At 57.0% G+C, this 14,880-nt stretch overlaps 1 protein-coding gene across 2 annotated transcripts in view; it reads left to right on the forward strand.

Moving 5' to 3' along the window:
• The first annotated feature begins 1,347 nt into the window (after positions 1-1,347).
• Positions 1,348-14,880, forward strand: part of VPS8 (VPS8 subunit of CORVET complex) — a 121,284-nt gene continuing 107,751 nt past the window's right edge. The window contains exons 1-5 of one of the 2 annotated variants that reach the window (XM_052000041.1): positions 1,348-1,412; positions 8,132-8,341; positions 9,057-9,125; positions 11,944-12,074; positions 13,265-13,358. In XM_052000041.1, the coding sequence (XP_051856001.1) occupies positions 8,192-8,341; positions 9,057-9,125; positions 11,944-12,074; positions 13,265-13,358 (444 nt within the window). In that variant the 5' untranslated portion in view covers positions 1,348-1,412; positions 8,132-8,191. Of the gene's footprint in view, positions 1,413-1,640; positions 1,756-8,131; positions 8,342-9,056; positions 9,126-11,943; positions 12,075-13,264; positions 13,359-14,880 lie in introns of those variants that run through there. The other variant, XM_052000042.1, reaches the window with a different exon arrangement.

A 14,880-nucleotide genomic window follows, 5' to 3' on the forward strand; every position in this document is an offset into this window, starting at 1 on the left:
ATAGCTACAAGCTGGTTTGTGCCAGCGCTGGCTGGGACGGGGCCCCGGGGCGTCCCACAGAGCCGGAGGAGTGAGGGCCCCGGGCAGCCAGAGATGTGAGAGCCCAGGGCAGCAGGAGGAGGTGAGGGCCGGGGCAGCAGGAGGAGGTGAAGTCCCGGGGCAGCTGGAGGAGTGAGGGCCCCGGGCAGCCGGAGGAGTGAGGGCCCCGGGCAGCAGGAGGAGGTGAGGGCCGGGGCAGCCGGAGGAGTGAGGGCCAGGGCAGCCGGAGGAGGTGAGGGCCCCGGCAGCCAGAGATGTGAGAGCCCAGGGCAGCAGGAGGAGGTGAGGGCCGGGGCAGCAGGAGGAGGTGAGGGCCGGGGCAGCTGGAGGAGGTGAGGGCCCCGGGCAGCAGGAGGAGGTGAGGGCCCCGGGCAGCAGGAGGAGGTGAGGGCCCCGGGCAGCAGGAGGAGGTGAGGGCCCCGGGCAGCAGGAGGAGGTGAGGGCCGGGGCAGCTGGAGGAGGTGAGGGCCGGGGTCAGCCAGAGATGTGAGGGCCGGGGCAGCCGGAGGAGTGAGGGCCCCGGGCAGCAGGAGGAGTGAGGGCCCCGGGCAGCCAGAGATGTGAGAGCCCAGGGCAGCAGGAGGAGGGGAGGGCCCGGGGCAGCTGGAGGAGGTGAGGGCCGGGGCAGCTCCCGTTCCCCTCAGGAAAAGGCTGCGGCCTCTCGCGGACACTTCCAGGGACGGGGGAGTCTGCGATCGAGCAGGGACTCAGCCCGAACTCAGGAGGTGCGGGTGCCTTGTCAGTGCTGTGCAAAGTGTCTGCCTCGCGGACAGGGTGGATTCTGGGTCCCGGGGCCGGGTCTCACCCCTCCCCTCCTCCTCGGGCCGGTGAGATCGGGTCAGGTCCCATGCGCAGCCTTGGCAGGAGCTGAAAGGGCCGGGGGCGCCGGGGCGGGGACCTGGGGGCGGCGCGTGTCCGCAGCGGGAGCCGTGCCCGGCCCTTCCGGACCCCGAGGACGCCGCGAGCCCCTCAAAATGCAAACGGTGCAAGTCCGCAGATTCCCACGGGCTCGTGCGCGCGCAGCGCCCACACCGAGGCACCCGCTCGCCCACGTGTGTAAGCGGCTGTTTGTTTTATAACAGGCGCATAAACATGTCAGTGCGTACACCTAAGTTCTTATTTCCCACTGTGTTTAAAGTCACCTCAGCTCCCTGAGACTGTTTCCCTCTCTGAAAGACTTCTGGGAAACCGTCTGGGATCTTAATGAAAAGGAATAAGGTGCCTGTCCCTTTAAATGGGGGCGTGGTTGGACTCGCTGGGGGAGGAGCCGGGAGAAGAGGCGGAAGAGAAAGCGGAAGCCTCTCGGCGGCCACTGCGCATGCGTGCTCCGGAGGGGGCGGGGTTCCTTGGCCCGGTGACCGGTGAGGGCTCAGGTAACGCGTCCTGAGGGAGACCAGAAAGGGGGGGGGGAGCGTGCAGGGGACTTGGGGAGCGCGGTGGAGGCGGGGGGGCGGGCGGAGTCGGGAGCGAGGAGGGGGCCCCGCCGGCCGGGAGCTTCCCGGCTTCCGTACAAGGCCCCGGGCGGAGCTCCCGGAGGCTACAGGTCTGAGGGCCGGCCTCGGGGGTGGGGAGCTGTGGGGGCGGAGAGAGGGGCGCCGGGCCCTCCGCGGGCCTGAGGGAGCCGCCCTCAAGCAGGGAGAAGAGTGGGGGGGCGGCTTAGAGAAGATTCTGGCGGCCCGGGGGAGTGAGCCTCCTGGGGAGCAGTGGGGCTGACAGGTAGGTAGTGAGCCTCCTGTACAGGCAAAGGATGACAGGGAGTGAGCCTCCTGTACAGGCAAAGGATGACAGGTAGTGAGCCTCCTGTACAGGCAAAGGATGACAGGTAGTGAGCCTCCTGTACAGGCAAAGGATGACAGGTAGTGAGCCTCCTGTACAGGTAAAGGATGTAGTGAGCCTCCTGTACAGGCAAAGGATGACAGGTAGTGAGCCTCCGTACAGGTAAAGGATGACAGGTAGTGAGCCTCCTGTACAGGCAAAGGATGACAGGGAGTGAGCCTCCGTACAGGTAAAGGATGACAGGTAGTGAGCCTCCGTACAGGCAAAGGATGACAGGTAGTGAGCCTCCGTACAGGCAAAGGATGACAGGTAGTGAGCCTCCTGTACAGGTAAAGGATGACAGGGAGTGAGCCTCCTGTACAGGCAAAGGATGACAGGGAGTGAGCCTCCGTACAGGTAAAGGATGACAGGTAGTGAGCCTCCGTACAGGCAAAGGATGACAGGTAGTGAGCCTCCGTACAGGCAAAGGATGACAGGTAGTGAGCCTCCTGTACAGGTAAAGGATGACAGGTAGTGAGCCTCCTGTACAGGTAAAGGATGACAGGTAGTGAGCCTCCGTACAGGTAAAGGATGACAGGTAGTGAGCCTCCGTACAGGCAAAGGATGACAGGGAGTGAGCCTCCTGTACAGGTAAAGGATGACAGGTAGTGAGCCTCCTGTACAGGCAAAGGATGACAGGTAGTGAGCCTCCTGTACAGGCAAAGGATGACAGGTAGTGAGCCTCCTGTACAGGTAAAGGATGACAGGTAGTGAGCCTCCGTACAGGTAAAGGATGACAGGTAGTGAGCCTCCGTACAGGCAAAGGATGACAGGTAGTGAGCCTCCGTACAGGTAAAGGATGACAGGTAGTGAGCCTCCTGTACAGGTAAAGGATGACAGATAGTGAGCCTCCTGTACAGGTAAAGGATGACAGGTAGTGAGCCTCCGTACAGGCAAAGGATGACAGGTAGTGAGCCTCCTGTACAGGTAAAGGATGACAGGTAGTGAGCCTCCTGTACAGGCAAAGGATGACAGGTAGTGAGCCTCCTGTACAGGTAAAGGATGACAGGTAGTGAGCCTCCTGTACAGGCAAAGGATGACAGGTAGTGAGCCTCCTGTACAGGTAAAGGATGACAGGTAGTGAGCCTCCGTACAGGTAAAGGATGACAGGTAGTGAGCCTCCGTACAGGCAAAGGATGACAGGTAGTGAGCCTCCTGTACAGGTAAAGGATGACAGGTAGTGAGCCTCCTGTACAGGTAAAGGATGACAGGTAGTGAGCCTCCTGTACAGGCAAAGGATGACAGGTAGTGAGCCTCCTGTACAGGCAAAGGATGACAGGGAGTGAGCCTCCTGTACAGGCAAAGGATGACAGGTAGTGAGCCTCCCTGTGTGGGTAAGTGTGTCGGCAGTTTTTTACGCCATTTGAGGCTGCTGAGTCGGGTGCCAGGGTGAGCTCTCAGGGCAGAAAGAGGGGCACTGGGGGCAAAGGCGAGGGCCGGCACTGAGGGAGAAACAGGCCTGGGGAGGCCAGCGGGGCTTTGGCCGACATCCACGTGTCTCCGGCAGGACCCGGGACTGGGCGCGTTGGGCATCGTGTGTCCCCGGCTGTTTGCCCGGGGATGGCAGGGCCAGCCTGTGCCCGCCGTCGGGGAGGCCGGGGCGCTGCCTCTCGAGCTCCTCCAGTGTCGGCGCTAAGTCTGGTGCCAGGGCGGTGGCGCGGGGTGGAGCCGGCCCCTGAGAGGCCTGGGTGGGCCCCGGGGACGGCGGGGAAAGCGGTGGGAGTGAACGGACCCGCGCCCCAGGGGCCGGCCCGGCCGAGGCAGCAGAGCCGGGGACGGTGTCGCTTGCTTGTGCCGGGCCGTTCCCTTGGCCTGCCTGGGGCCCGGTGCCAGCCCCGCAGCGCCCGCCCCAGCCTTGGCTCGGCCCCATTGTCCCCCGGCAGGTGCTTCTCGGTCCGGGCCCTTCTTCCCAAGCCTTTGACTGGGCCCCTTCCTATGTGAGCTCCGCCAGCAGAGGAGACCCGGGGGGGGGGTAAGAGGAGAGGGGCTTCCCCTGACCCCCAGGGGATGCTGGGAGGAGGCTTTGGCCAGCTCTGCTTGCCTCTGGGTGCCTTCCTTCAGGCCTCTGCTGCAGTGCTCCCTTGGCCTTCCCTGCACCTGCTGAATATAAAGCCTCGTTACCCCCATTCAAGGCCTGAGAATCCTCTGGCCTCCTCCTAGTCTGACTGGGCTCCTCCTGCTCGCTGCCTCCCCCCCTTTCCTGCCTCCTCCCACCTCCTGGTCCCCCACGTCCCCTCTCCCAGGGGCTGAGTCACTTTCTCATGGCTACAGTTTCTGCTGGACCTCGTGTAGACGCCTCATCCCTCTTCTGCTGGATCCCCACCAGCCATGGGGGGAGGCTGGGCCTCCATGGGGGGTGTCGGCGATCCTGAAGTCTGCAGCGGGGTGGGCTGACCGCCCCCCTCCCGTTCTGGGTCCTCACTGAGCACCAGGCCCCTAGGCCTTTCTTAGGCCATTCCCCTGCACCTGCTACATTCCCTTCGGGAGTGAACCAGTCCTTGTCTACACTGGCCTCTTGTCCCCAGGGCATGTCTACACTGGCCTCTTGTCCCCAGGGCATGTCTACACTGGCCTCTCCAGTTTCTTGCCCTGCCAGGCCCCGCAGTGAGAGGAGCTGCCAGGGTCCTCTGTAGGGGCCTCCCTCCCCCACTGCCCACAGTGGCTCCCCCACCTTGGTTGTCCCCTAGGCCCCAGATCTCCTTCCTTCCCTGCTTCTTGGTCCCTGGAGCTCCTGTCTCATACACAGCCCCTCCCCGTGCCCCAGAGATACCGCCTTTCCTCCCCCTCCCCCTTTCTCCCCCCCGTTTGCCCCCTTTCCATCTGACCAACCTTTGCTCTGGCCTCGTACACAGAAAGCCCGGATCTGACCTGTGCCCTGGCGGTTGCCGGCTCCCCTCCCCTGAGCAGAGCCCCCTCTTCTGGTTTCCTTCTTAGCCTTCGTCCCGGGGCTTCTGGCTGCAGACCCCCTGCCCAAAGCCACCCCCAGACACCTTGGGGATCACAGTCTTCCTTAAGGACGGTCGTCACCTCATCCCTCTGGCTCTGGCTGCGTGGCCCGCTGGTCGTCGGCTGGGCCCTGACTGGCTCACAGTGGGGCCCCCGGTGGAGCGTTTGGGGGCGCGGCCATTCTCTGCCCCACTTCTTTCCTAGCCCCGTCCCAAAGCTAAAGCCTGCTAAGAGCTCAGAAAGGCCTCGGCTTCCCAGGGCCTCCTGCGGGCCTCCTGGTCTCCGTCTGGCCACTGGAGCTGTCGGTCCCCCCTTTTCCCTCTTTGCCTCGCCTGGGTTTCCGTGCCTGCTCCTCCTCCCCCCGGCCCACCCTGTTCCCCGGACACGACCCTGCGCTCTCTCTGTGCTGTTTTCTGGGGGTCTCATCCCTTCTGACGCTCGGAAGGGTCCGGTCCTTGCGCCTGGCCCGGCCCTCGTGCTGCTCCCGAGGCCTCTGCTCTCACCCCCCAGCTGCCGTTGGGACGCCCTGGGCTGGAGGGGCCGCTGTCCGGAGCCTCTGAAGCAGAGACCAGAGGCAGAGCTCCTCCGCGCGGGCCCTGGAATCCCTTGGCCTCGAGGTTCTCGGTGCCCGCACCAGCTCTCAGCCTGGCACAAAGCCTCCGGCCATTGGCACTTCGTGCTTGCTCGTTTGTGGATTGAAAAAGCTCGGGGCGCCCGGCCGGCTTCGCCTCTGCTCCGGCCTCGGGAAGCTGGTGCTTGGGAGAGCCCAGCCAGGCCGGGGACTCCCGGGGGCGGGCCTGGCCCCGGGCGGAGCGCTGAGGCCACAGAGTCCCTGGCCTCCGGGAGTGTCAGGTCTGACGGGGCTCTGAGCCAACAGTCCGTTCGGAGGGTCTGTGCCCAGGACGAGGGGGGGCCCATCTTTGGCGCCATCTTAGTTCTCTCCTGTGCGGCGGCTCCTCGGGAGGTGGAGGTGAGGCTGGTGGCAGGGCCCAGTGAAAAGTCACAGTGCGGCTGGTTCGGGAGCCTCCAGAGGAGGGAGGAGGCCGGCCCGGGGGCTCTGTCAGAGGCTGGTCCTGAGAGCCTGGGGGGCGGTGGGACCTTAAGTGGCTGCGCCTGGGGCAGGTTGGCCACTCAGCTGTCTAAAAATGTATGAGGAGAAGCTCCCTGGCGGGAGTGGGCTCGCCTCTGGGGACGGGTTTGGGAGGGAGGAATCTCTCAGCTGCCCCCAGGGAAACCTCTGGTCACATGTGAGAACTGGGAGGGGACTGAGGCAGCCTCTGGGATTGTTTGTCCCAGCCTGTGACCTTGCCCAGGGCCGCTGATGGGATGGACCAGGCTGTCTAAGCACCTCCCGCTCCCTCCCCAAACTCACCCCCCCCCCTCACACCCTGTTCCCCACCCCGTCCAGCCTCTGGTGACTAGAACGTTCTCTAGGTTTTATATGCAGGTTTCCTGAGGTCAGAGCTTAAAGCTGCACCAAGACTTTTGGGACACTTTGAGTGCAGTATCGACGGCCACATTTAAGGCGCCCTGGAAGCTCCGGGGGTTCTTCGCGCCCCTGTGTCCGCTGCCTGCCTCCGACGGTGCAGAAGCAGCAGGGGCCACAAAGGACCAAGGCCCCCCCTTTGTGGTTTTCGGTGTTCCATGGACCCGCCGTGGCCGCAGAATTCCTCCCCACGTGGCCGGCCTGGCTGGTCCTGGGAGCGCGAGCCTGGGCTGTGGTTGGGGCCGTCCTAGAACCCTGTCCCCCGTGGGAGAACTTGTGGGGTAGAAAGCCATAGAACCCTCCCCTCCCCACCCAGACGGGGAGGGGTGGATGGGTGGGGGGCACAAATACGTGCGTTGTATCCGCGTGAGCGATAATGTAGAGTATTTGGAACGATACATCATTTATAATTAGCTGTGCCCTTAGCCCACCGAAGGATGCCTTAAGCAAGGCGACTCATCTCTGCAGGCCCAGTTCTCGCTCTGAGTGTCTTTTCCCCTCTTTCTCTCTTTCTCTTCCGCTTGTCTTTTGTTTTTATTTTCTGTATACAGATAGATAAGGTAGAGCAGGTTTCTCCATGTCGGAAAGGCTCTGGGAGCAGTTGGAGCGGCTGTCGGGCTGTCGGGCACCCAGAGGCTCATTGCCGGCAGCCCGGCCCCTGGGGATGAATGCCGAGGCCACGGCGGCCCATGGAACAAAGAAGACGGCACCCTTGGCCCTGTGGGGTTCCGCTGCTTCTGCGTTCTTGGGGGCAGAATGCTGGCAGAGGGGCTTCCAAATCTAGGCCATCTATAAATCTGACTGGGGGTCTGTCTGTCTGTACACATTATCTCTGAACCCGCCCTAATATTTACAGACAGAAGGTCACAGAGATAGAACCAGAAGGGGCTTTAAAAACCACCTGGGCCAGCCTCCCCTTGCAAAGATGCTCAGAGGGGGTGGGCTGGTTCCTGTGCAAGGTCCCCCAGGCCCCAAATGGCTCCTTACAGCTACAGCCCCGGTCCCCCCAATGTCTTCAGTCGGCGGGTCCCATCTTCCTGATTTAATCTCCTCATCTGTGGGGGAGGACATTCGGACTATGGCGCTCCCCCTCACGTCCTCACCTCTAAATCTCTGATCCCGCGACCCCAGTCACCACCATCTTAGGATCAGGCTAGAAACCTTTGTATTCTGGAAACTTAGCTTCCGCACCCTCTCCCTCCGGTAATTTAAGTAAAGCTCTGTCTGGAGACCTTCGAGGGGGAGAAGGGAATCTGGCAGCTGGGGGGTGGCCGTCGGGCCATTGCTGGGGGCTTCTGGCCTGACCCCTCCTTCCTTCCCCTCTGTGATCTCGAGCATGAGAGTGGTTGCGAGGCAAGGGGATGGGGAGTGCTGGCGCCTGGGCGGGGCATTTGCGAGGCTGTGCCAACTTGGAGGGTCGTTAGTGACTACCCCAGCCCCCGAGGGTGCGACCCAGAGGAACAAGGTGTCGAGGTGTCTGGGAGGTCTCTCACCTGTGACTGGGGAAGGTTCCAGCAATAGAGAATCAGTAGGATCCCAGGATCCCAGTTTTAGATCTGGCAGGGACCTCTGAGGCCGCCCAGTCTGACTTGGGCTTGTAACTGAAGTCCCCGAACCCTGGATTACAGCTTGAAGACCCCTGGGGGGCGACCGGTTCGGCCCTTCGCAAGCTCTCCTATTAACAGACTGGGGGGGGGGGTGAGCGATCTGTCTGCGGTTTCCCAGGGAATCGGTCTGAGATGGGATTTGGACCCGAGCCTCCCTGACTCCACGTGGTTCTAATGGGTTCATCTAGAAGCTGCGTGAATATAATTCATGTGGCTTTTTTTCTTTCTCTGTAAAAAGATCCGAAGAGAGAAAGCCGCCCCGTCTGGCCCTGCCTGAATGCCCTGAGTGGGAGCCACGATGGCGAGTGAAGTCGATCCCGAGAGTGAGGAGGCGGCCCCCTCGCCCCGCGGAGGCCTCGGGGAAGGCCTGGCCCAGGCCTTGGAGGCTTCCCTGCCCAGGCTCACCTGCATAGACCTGGACAAGGACCTGGAGTTCAGAAATGAGCTGGTAAGAGCTGGGGCCGTTGGGGAGCAGTGGAAGAGGCCCTGTGCAGGACACCTCGCTCCTGGCGCTCCCTGTGATAGCGAGCGGTTACTTTTCTATGACTGGACTCTGACTTTTCCGGCAAAATGTGATCCCAGTGCTTTGGTGAGCCAGAGAGCCGGGAAGAGCCGCAGGGGGCACTCTCCCACCTTATGGGAAAAGCAGCATAGTGTAGTGATTGGGGGGCCCTTCTCAGAACCAAAGAGACCTGGGTTCAAGTCCTGCCTCAGACCCATTCTGGCTGTGGCACACTGGGCTAGGTCCCTGCCCCTCAGTGACCCAGGAAGCTCTCTGAGACTGAGTTGCCGTCTGTAAGTGGAGAAGGTGTTCCCATTCTGGGACTGACCTCTACTGATGAGCTCCCTGGGCCTTCCAGGACTCAGACAGACTCTTCTGGGATTGTGGTAATTACTGTGAGCCCAGATTTCCCTTTGTGGGACATGGGGAGGTGGGAAGGAGGGTGAAGAACTTGAGAGTCGGGGATCAGAAGGGCAGAGGAGGCCGTCGGCCGTGCCCTGGAGCCGGTGCCCGGGTTAGCCCAGAGAAGGGCCGTGAGGCAGCTCAGGCTCTATCTGGAATTAATCAGGGCAGCCCCACCCAGCTAGTTCCAGCACCTAATGACGATCTTGGTGGGCACCAAGAACCGTGTGGTTACCAAGCCCTTGTTTTTGTTTTCTAGATCGATGACAAGGAGTTTGATATTCCTCAGGTGGACACCCCGCCCACCCTCGAAAGCATTCTCAATGAGGTGGGTGCTTGTCACTGACACTGAGTAATGAAGCTTCCTTCTTCCTGCCATTCAACCTAGAATGGGGGGGGGGGGGTTTGGTCAGGGCTTTACCATGACTTCACTGGGATGTTTCATGCTTTGATCCCCCGAGTGCTTTCACAGCCTTCCAAAGAAAACGATAACAGAAATCCCATGATTTGTCTTATTACGACCACTCCCAGAAAGCTGCGGGGATTGCGTCTCTTTCCCTGTCCAGATCAGTGAGTGTACAGGCTCCGGGGTAGAAGAGGTCCATTTATTCCCTGAGTACAGGGGCATCCAGAGAGCACGGACTGGAGTGTCTAGAAACTTGTGGTCCATGAACTCAGTTTTGAAACTACTTTGACAATCGCATTTCAGGATCATTGACTTCCTTTGTAATTGGCTTTATGCATTGACATCGTGCTTCTGAGGCTTCATGCCACTGCCGGGGCTCCGTGACATCGAGCGTGTTAAGAGCTCTGCGCTTCAGGGAGGTCTCGGTGCCCTCTGGAGGACTGGGATTCTCTAATCAAGGGCTGAAGGCTGGGGCTCATCCTGTCTTTTTCAGAGTTTCCGATGAATGATTCTGATAAAGCCTGAGTTGTTTTGCTTTTGGATTTGTGGATCTGAAATCCCCGAGCTGGCGGGAGGGATCCTAATACTTACCAGGATGATGGGATTCAGAAGAGGTCACAACGGGCTGGAAGGATGGATGGGCCAAAACAAAGAAGTTAATGGGGATCAGCATAAAGGCCTCTATTTCCAGGTGGAATATCATAAATCTGTATGCCAAAGAGATCAAAGAAATGGGAAAAGGACCTATTTGTACCAAAAATAGCTCTTTTTGTGATGGCTAAAAATGGGCTACCCAGCAGCAAAGTGGAAAAGATGGGGAGATTCCAGCTGATTGCTCAGTAAGAGCAAGGAGATCTGGCATAGTCTTTTTATTCTACCCTGGTCAGTATTAGCTTTGGGTCCTACTTTCTGAGAGAGATATCCACCTATTAAAGAGTGCTCAGAGGAGAGCCACAGGCATGGCGAGGGACCCGGAGATCGCCATCGAAGGAGAAGGGAAAGGAACTGAGGATGCCGAGCCTGGAGAAGAGGGGAAAGGAAGAGGGAGATAGGCAGGGCGTGATAGCTGCAGCCCAGCGGGGGAATGGCGAAAGCTGGATTTGGACCCACTTCCTCTGATCCCGAAATATCCCGCTCTTCAAATAAAAGAAAAAAAAGACAAAAAGAAAGTGAAAAATAGTATGCTTCAATCCACATTTAATCAACATCAGCTCTTTCTCTGGAGTTGAACACTATATACTTCATGAATCTTTTGGCAGTGTCTTGGATCGTTATATTGCCAAGTCATTCCCAGTTCTTCACTGAATACCGTGGACAACATTCTCCTGGTTCTGTTCACTTCACTATGTATGAATCCGTGTAAGTTTTCCCAGGTTTTTTCTAAATCATCCTGCTTGTCCTTTCTTACAGCACAGTAATATTCCATTAAGCGGCTTGTTTAACCATTCCCCAATTGATGGGCATCCCTTTGCTTTCCCCTTCTTGGCCATCACAAAAAGAGCCGCTATAAATGTTTTTGGTACAAATAGATCCTTTTCCCGTTTCTTTGATCTCTTTGGCATACAGACTTTTGATACGCAGTAGTACCTTGGTGTTTTAATTTGCATTTTTCTAATCAATAATGGCTTATTTTCATATGATTGTATATAGTTTTGACTTCTACTGCTGCTAACTTGCTTCTTCATTTCCTTTCACCATTTATCTACTGGGGAATGGATCATATTTTTTGTAAACTTGACTCAGTTTCCTAAATATTTTAGAAATAACACCTTTATTTTTAGTAAAACACACATGCATCCATTTCCCCGAGTTTCTTTCCTTCTAATTTTGGCTGATTTGGTTTTGTTTGTGTAAAACCTTTTTGATTTAATGTAACCAGAACTGTCCATTTTACTTCCTGTGATCCTCTCTATCTGATATTTGACCGTAAATTCTTTCCTTATCCGTGAATCTAACAGGTACTTTCTTACATCTACTTGCTTATGATGTCATCCTGTATCTTTAAATCATGTATTCATCTTGACCCTATCTTATATATGTCTTGTCAGCAAGCATTTTTAAGGCACCTACTATGTGCCACCCACTCTGATAGGAGACAAGAATGAAGGATACCTTGGTGCGGGTCCTTCAGGTGTTAACTCTGTCAGGAACTAATGGAGAATCTTTGTTTTGTTTAGCTTTGTTTTGAAATCAAAGCTGATTATAAAATACCAAATAGCTCTGCTTGCTCAACTGATTTTCCATCCTATGTAGAGGAAAGCAGTCAGCTAGCCAAGGAGCAGTTATTAAGCTCCTATTGTGTGCCAGCCCCTGTGCCTAGTGCTTAGGATACAAAGAGGCAGCAGTCAGGCTCTGCTCAGAAGGAGCTCAGTCCAAAGGGCAGACAGCGTCAGTCTAGGCTTCTGGTTGAAGGAAACACTTTGTGGTCCAGACGTGCTCTAGGGACCTCTCGGTGTAGAGCCTCTCTGGCCAGTGTAGATCGCCTGCTTCTCTGTAAGAGCCTCGGAGAGTCGCCTGACGCACCGGAAAGGGGAAGGGGATTGTCCCGGACTGCCGAGGCACGGTGCAGGCCCAGGGTAGCCCATTATTCACCATCCCATGCTGCACCTCTCCTGCCATGGCAGTCTGGACTTTCTTTGGGATGTTCCTGGGACTGCGTTTCTGCCCATTCATTAAGACCTTTCTTATCATTGGCACAAGCGCTGACCGAGGGGCTCTCTGTTCTTTCCTGTCTTTTTAGACCGATGATGAAGACGAATCCTTCGTTCTTGAGGATCCGACGCTGTTAAATATCGACACCTTTGACACGCACTCCTACGACACGTCGTCAGTGGCGAGCTCCGACAGCGGTGATCGAACCAATCTGAAGAGGTGAGGAGGCCTCTCGGCCGTCCGGCAGATTGGGAATATGTGCTTATTTTAGAATTATATACGGTATCACTGACAAGTTGCAGGCTTAGTTTCCGCGTCGGAAGCGAAGGCAGCCCCGATGGGAGGTAATAGACCAATTGGGCTTTAAAGCTCTTAGAGATGGTTGAGGAACGAGGCACAGGGTGAGTGCAGTTACCATGGAGTCCCCTCCTTCCCCCAGCAGGAAGCCCCTCAGGCAGCCCGGGGAAAGCCCGAATCGGTGGCCTCTCAGGAGAGACCAGCCCAACCCCCGTTAGAGGAAAGAGGAGTTGGACCTTGTTTGCCCCACTCCCTCCTTCCTGCCGTAAAGCCAGCCCCAGCCCCAGCATTCCTGTATTCCCTCAGAGAGGGTTCAGAGGAGAAGCTCGAAGATGATTAAAGGGATGGAAAGAAGACCTTTGACCCTAAATAACTTCATTTTGACTGTTTTTTTTCTTCCAAAATTCCTGGGAAGAACATGAAAAGAATAGGGAAGTGGAGAAAGCCTGATGCACATAATTTATTGAATTCATCTGCATTCTCCAGGTTGGTGCAGATGTCTGTACGTCTGTAACTTTTTAAATGTCTTGGCCATGACAGTTCTGCAGCTCTTAGGTGGCGCTGCTGAGGGGCAGGGCCCGGGCCTCCATACCCTACATGCCCCTCGCTTCATCAGCCCTTTCTCAGGGCTGAGGAGAGAGGCAAGGAGGGGGCAGCTAGGAAAGCGAGTCTGGGAAGATAATTCTCCGACACATGCTTGGTGAAACCCGCCCCCCCCCTCCTTCCAGAAGCTGACCACTGGCAGCCCCCTGGCCGACCTGAAGGATGAGGGCAGCCAGCAGTTATGTTGGGAGTGGGTGGGGCAGCAGGGGGCTCAAAAGAAGAGGGAGACTTCTGGGCTGGCATTCCAGCGGCAATGGTATCCCAGGAGGTGACAAGGCCCTTCTCTTGTCTGGCACCAGCAAGGAATGCCAGCCCCTTATCGAGCTGCCTGTTCTCCCCTGGGCACAAGTGGGCTGGCAAGCATCTTAATGGGCCTAAGGATTCTGGGATTGAACGAGCAAGCAACATATTTCCCGCTTTATTTTGGTTTCATTGTCTTCATTTGCTCATTACAAAGTCCCCAAGCCTAGTCTTTCAGATTTTAGTCTCCTTTTTTTTGTTCTTTTTAGGAAGAAGAAGCTTCTTGACTCTTTTTCTCTCCATGGCTCAGTCATGCGGCATTCGCTTCTGAAGGGGATCTCTGCCCAGATCGTCTCGGCAGCTGTGAGTGCGGGTTCTCCCTCCCCTGGCGCTGGGGCAGAGGCTGCCCAGGAACACGAGAAGGGGCACAGCCCAGGGTCCAAAGCCGTCTTTGGCCACAGGCCCATGGGGAAAGCCTCGAGTGACTTTGTGTGGTCATGGGGGGGAAAGCATCTACCCAGTGCCCTGAAGGGAAAGTGGGCAGAGCTAAACCAGTGCCCTCTGTGTGCGCCTCCTGTAAGAGCGGCTGCCAGTGGGGTGGGGGGCGGGTAGAAAACCGGCCTCCGAGCCAGGAAGTTCTCAGTTTGGATAGTGCCTGTGCCGCCAGCCGGCTCCCGCTCACTTCCCTAGGTTCTCAATTTGCCTCGGTGAGGGCGGAGAACCCCGCTCTGCTCCTACCTCCTTCCTCATGTCTTGGTTCAGCTCCTCCAGGAGGGTCCGTGTGAGGGAAGCCATTTCTTACCAAGAGACGGGCATTTGCTTGGTCTGTAGGCATGGGAAAGTTAGTTCAGCTTTGTGGACTGGAGAGAACTTGAATGGCGCGTAAGTGTCCATCTGGAAGGTCAAGGTCTGACAGAAAAGTAGAGGCTCAGTATGTTCTATCCTAGGGTAGCTACATGGAGCAGGGCACTCACCGGGCCTGGAGTCAGGAGGAACCGAGTTCAAATCCAGCCTCAGACACGTATTAGCTGTGTGCCCCTGGGCAAGTCACTTTACTTTGCCTCCGTTTCCTCATCTGTAAACTGAGCTGGAGAAGGAAATGGCCACCCAGGCCAGTATCTTCCGACTGAATGGGGCCCCAGCTGAAATGACTGGAATCAGTCTTTGACCTAAAGCTCTGGTTGCCATTTACACTACCAAGCCTGGGACCTGGCACCGTGGCGCAGTAGAGATAGCGGGGGCCGCAGGATCAGAGTTCCAGTTTAGCCTTGCGTCTTAGCCTCTTTCAGAGCCCAAGCTAGGCACTTAGACTCAGTTTTCTTATCTGGAAAAGTGCAGACATTGGAGTGTCTGTCCTCTGAGGTTCTTTGGGGGCTGTGGTCCATCTACCTTGATTTTCCCAGGTTTCCCAACTTTCTAGTCATTCTCTCTCTCCTTTTTTTTTTAAATCACAGCAGACTTTTGAGATGCTAAGTCAGAATTTTGAGCCCTTTTTTCAGTCTAGTGGCTGTTGTGCACTTTGTTTCTGGGCTTTGCTTTTTGGAGATGATGCAAGATTGATACAGAACTGGAATGATATTAGGAGAGCCTAAAAGCACCAGAGAAGCACCTTGTACCCGATGACCTGTGACACCTGGACTGTCCCTCATCCTGGACACTTGGCATGCTCTGGGCCGCTGCTGAGCCATTTTGTGGACAAATGGAGCCAGTTTAGAGAGAGGTGGACAAATGTTGGAGGGAACTTGGGAAGTTGCCACTCTCTGCCTCCAGATAGCGACTTATTCCGCTTTGCTAGAATGGGAACCACCTGTTGGGGGATTACGTTTCCATGATGCTTTCTGAATCTAATCCTCATGTAGGTGATGAAACCCATTCTTCCCTAAAT

The sequence above is a fragment of the Antechinus flavipes genome, chromosome 4, assembly GCF_016432865.1.
Source record: "Antechinus flavipes isolate AdamAnt ecotype Samford, QLD, Australia chromosome 4, AdamAnt_v2, whole genome shotgun sequence".
Lineage (NCBI taxonomy): Eukaryota > Metazoa > Chordata > Mammalia > Dasyuromorphia > Dasyuridae > Antechinus > Antechinus flavipes.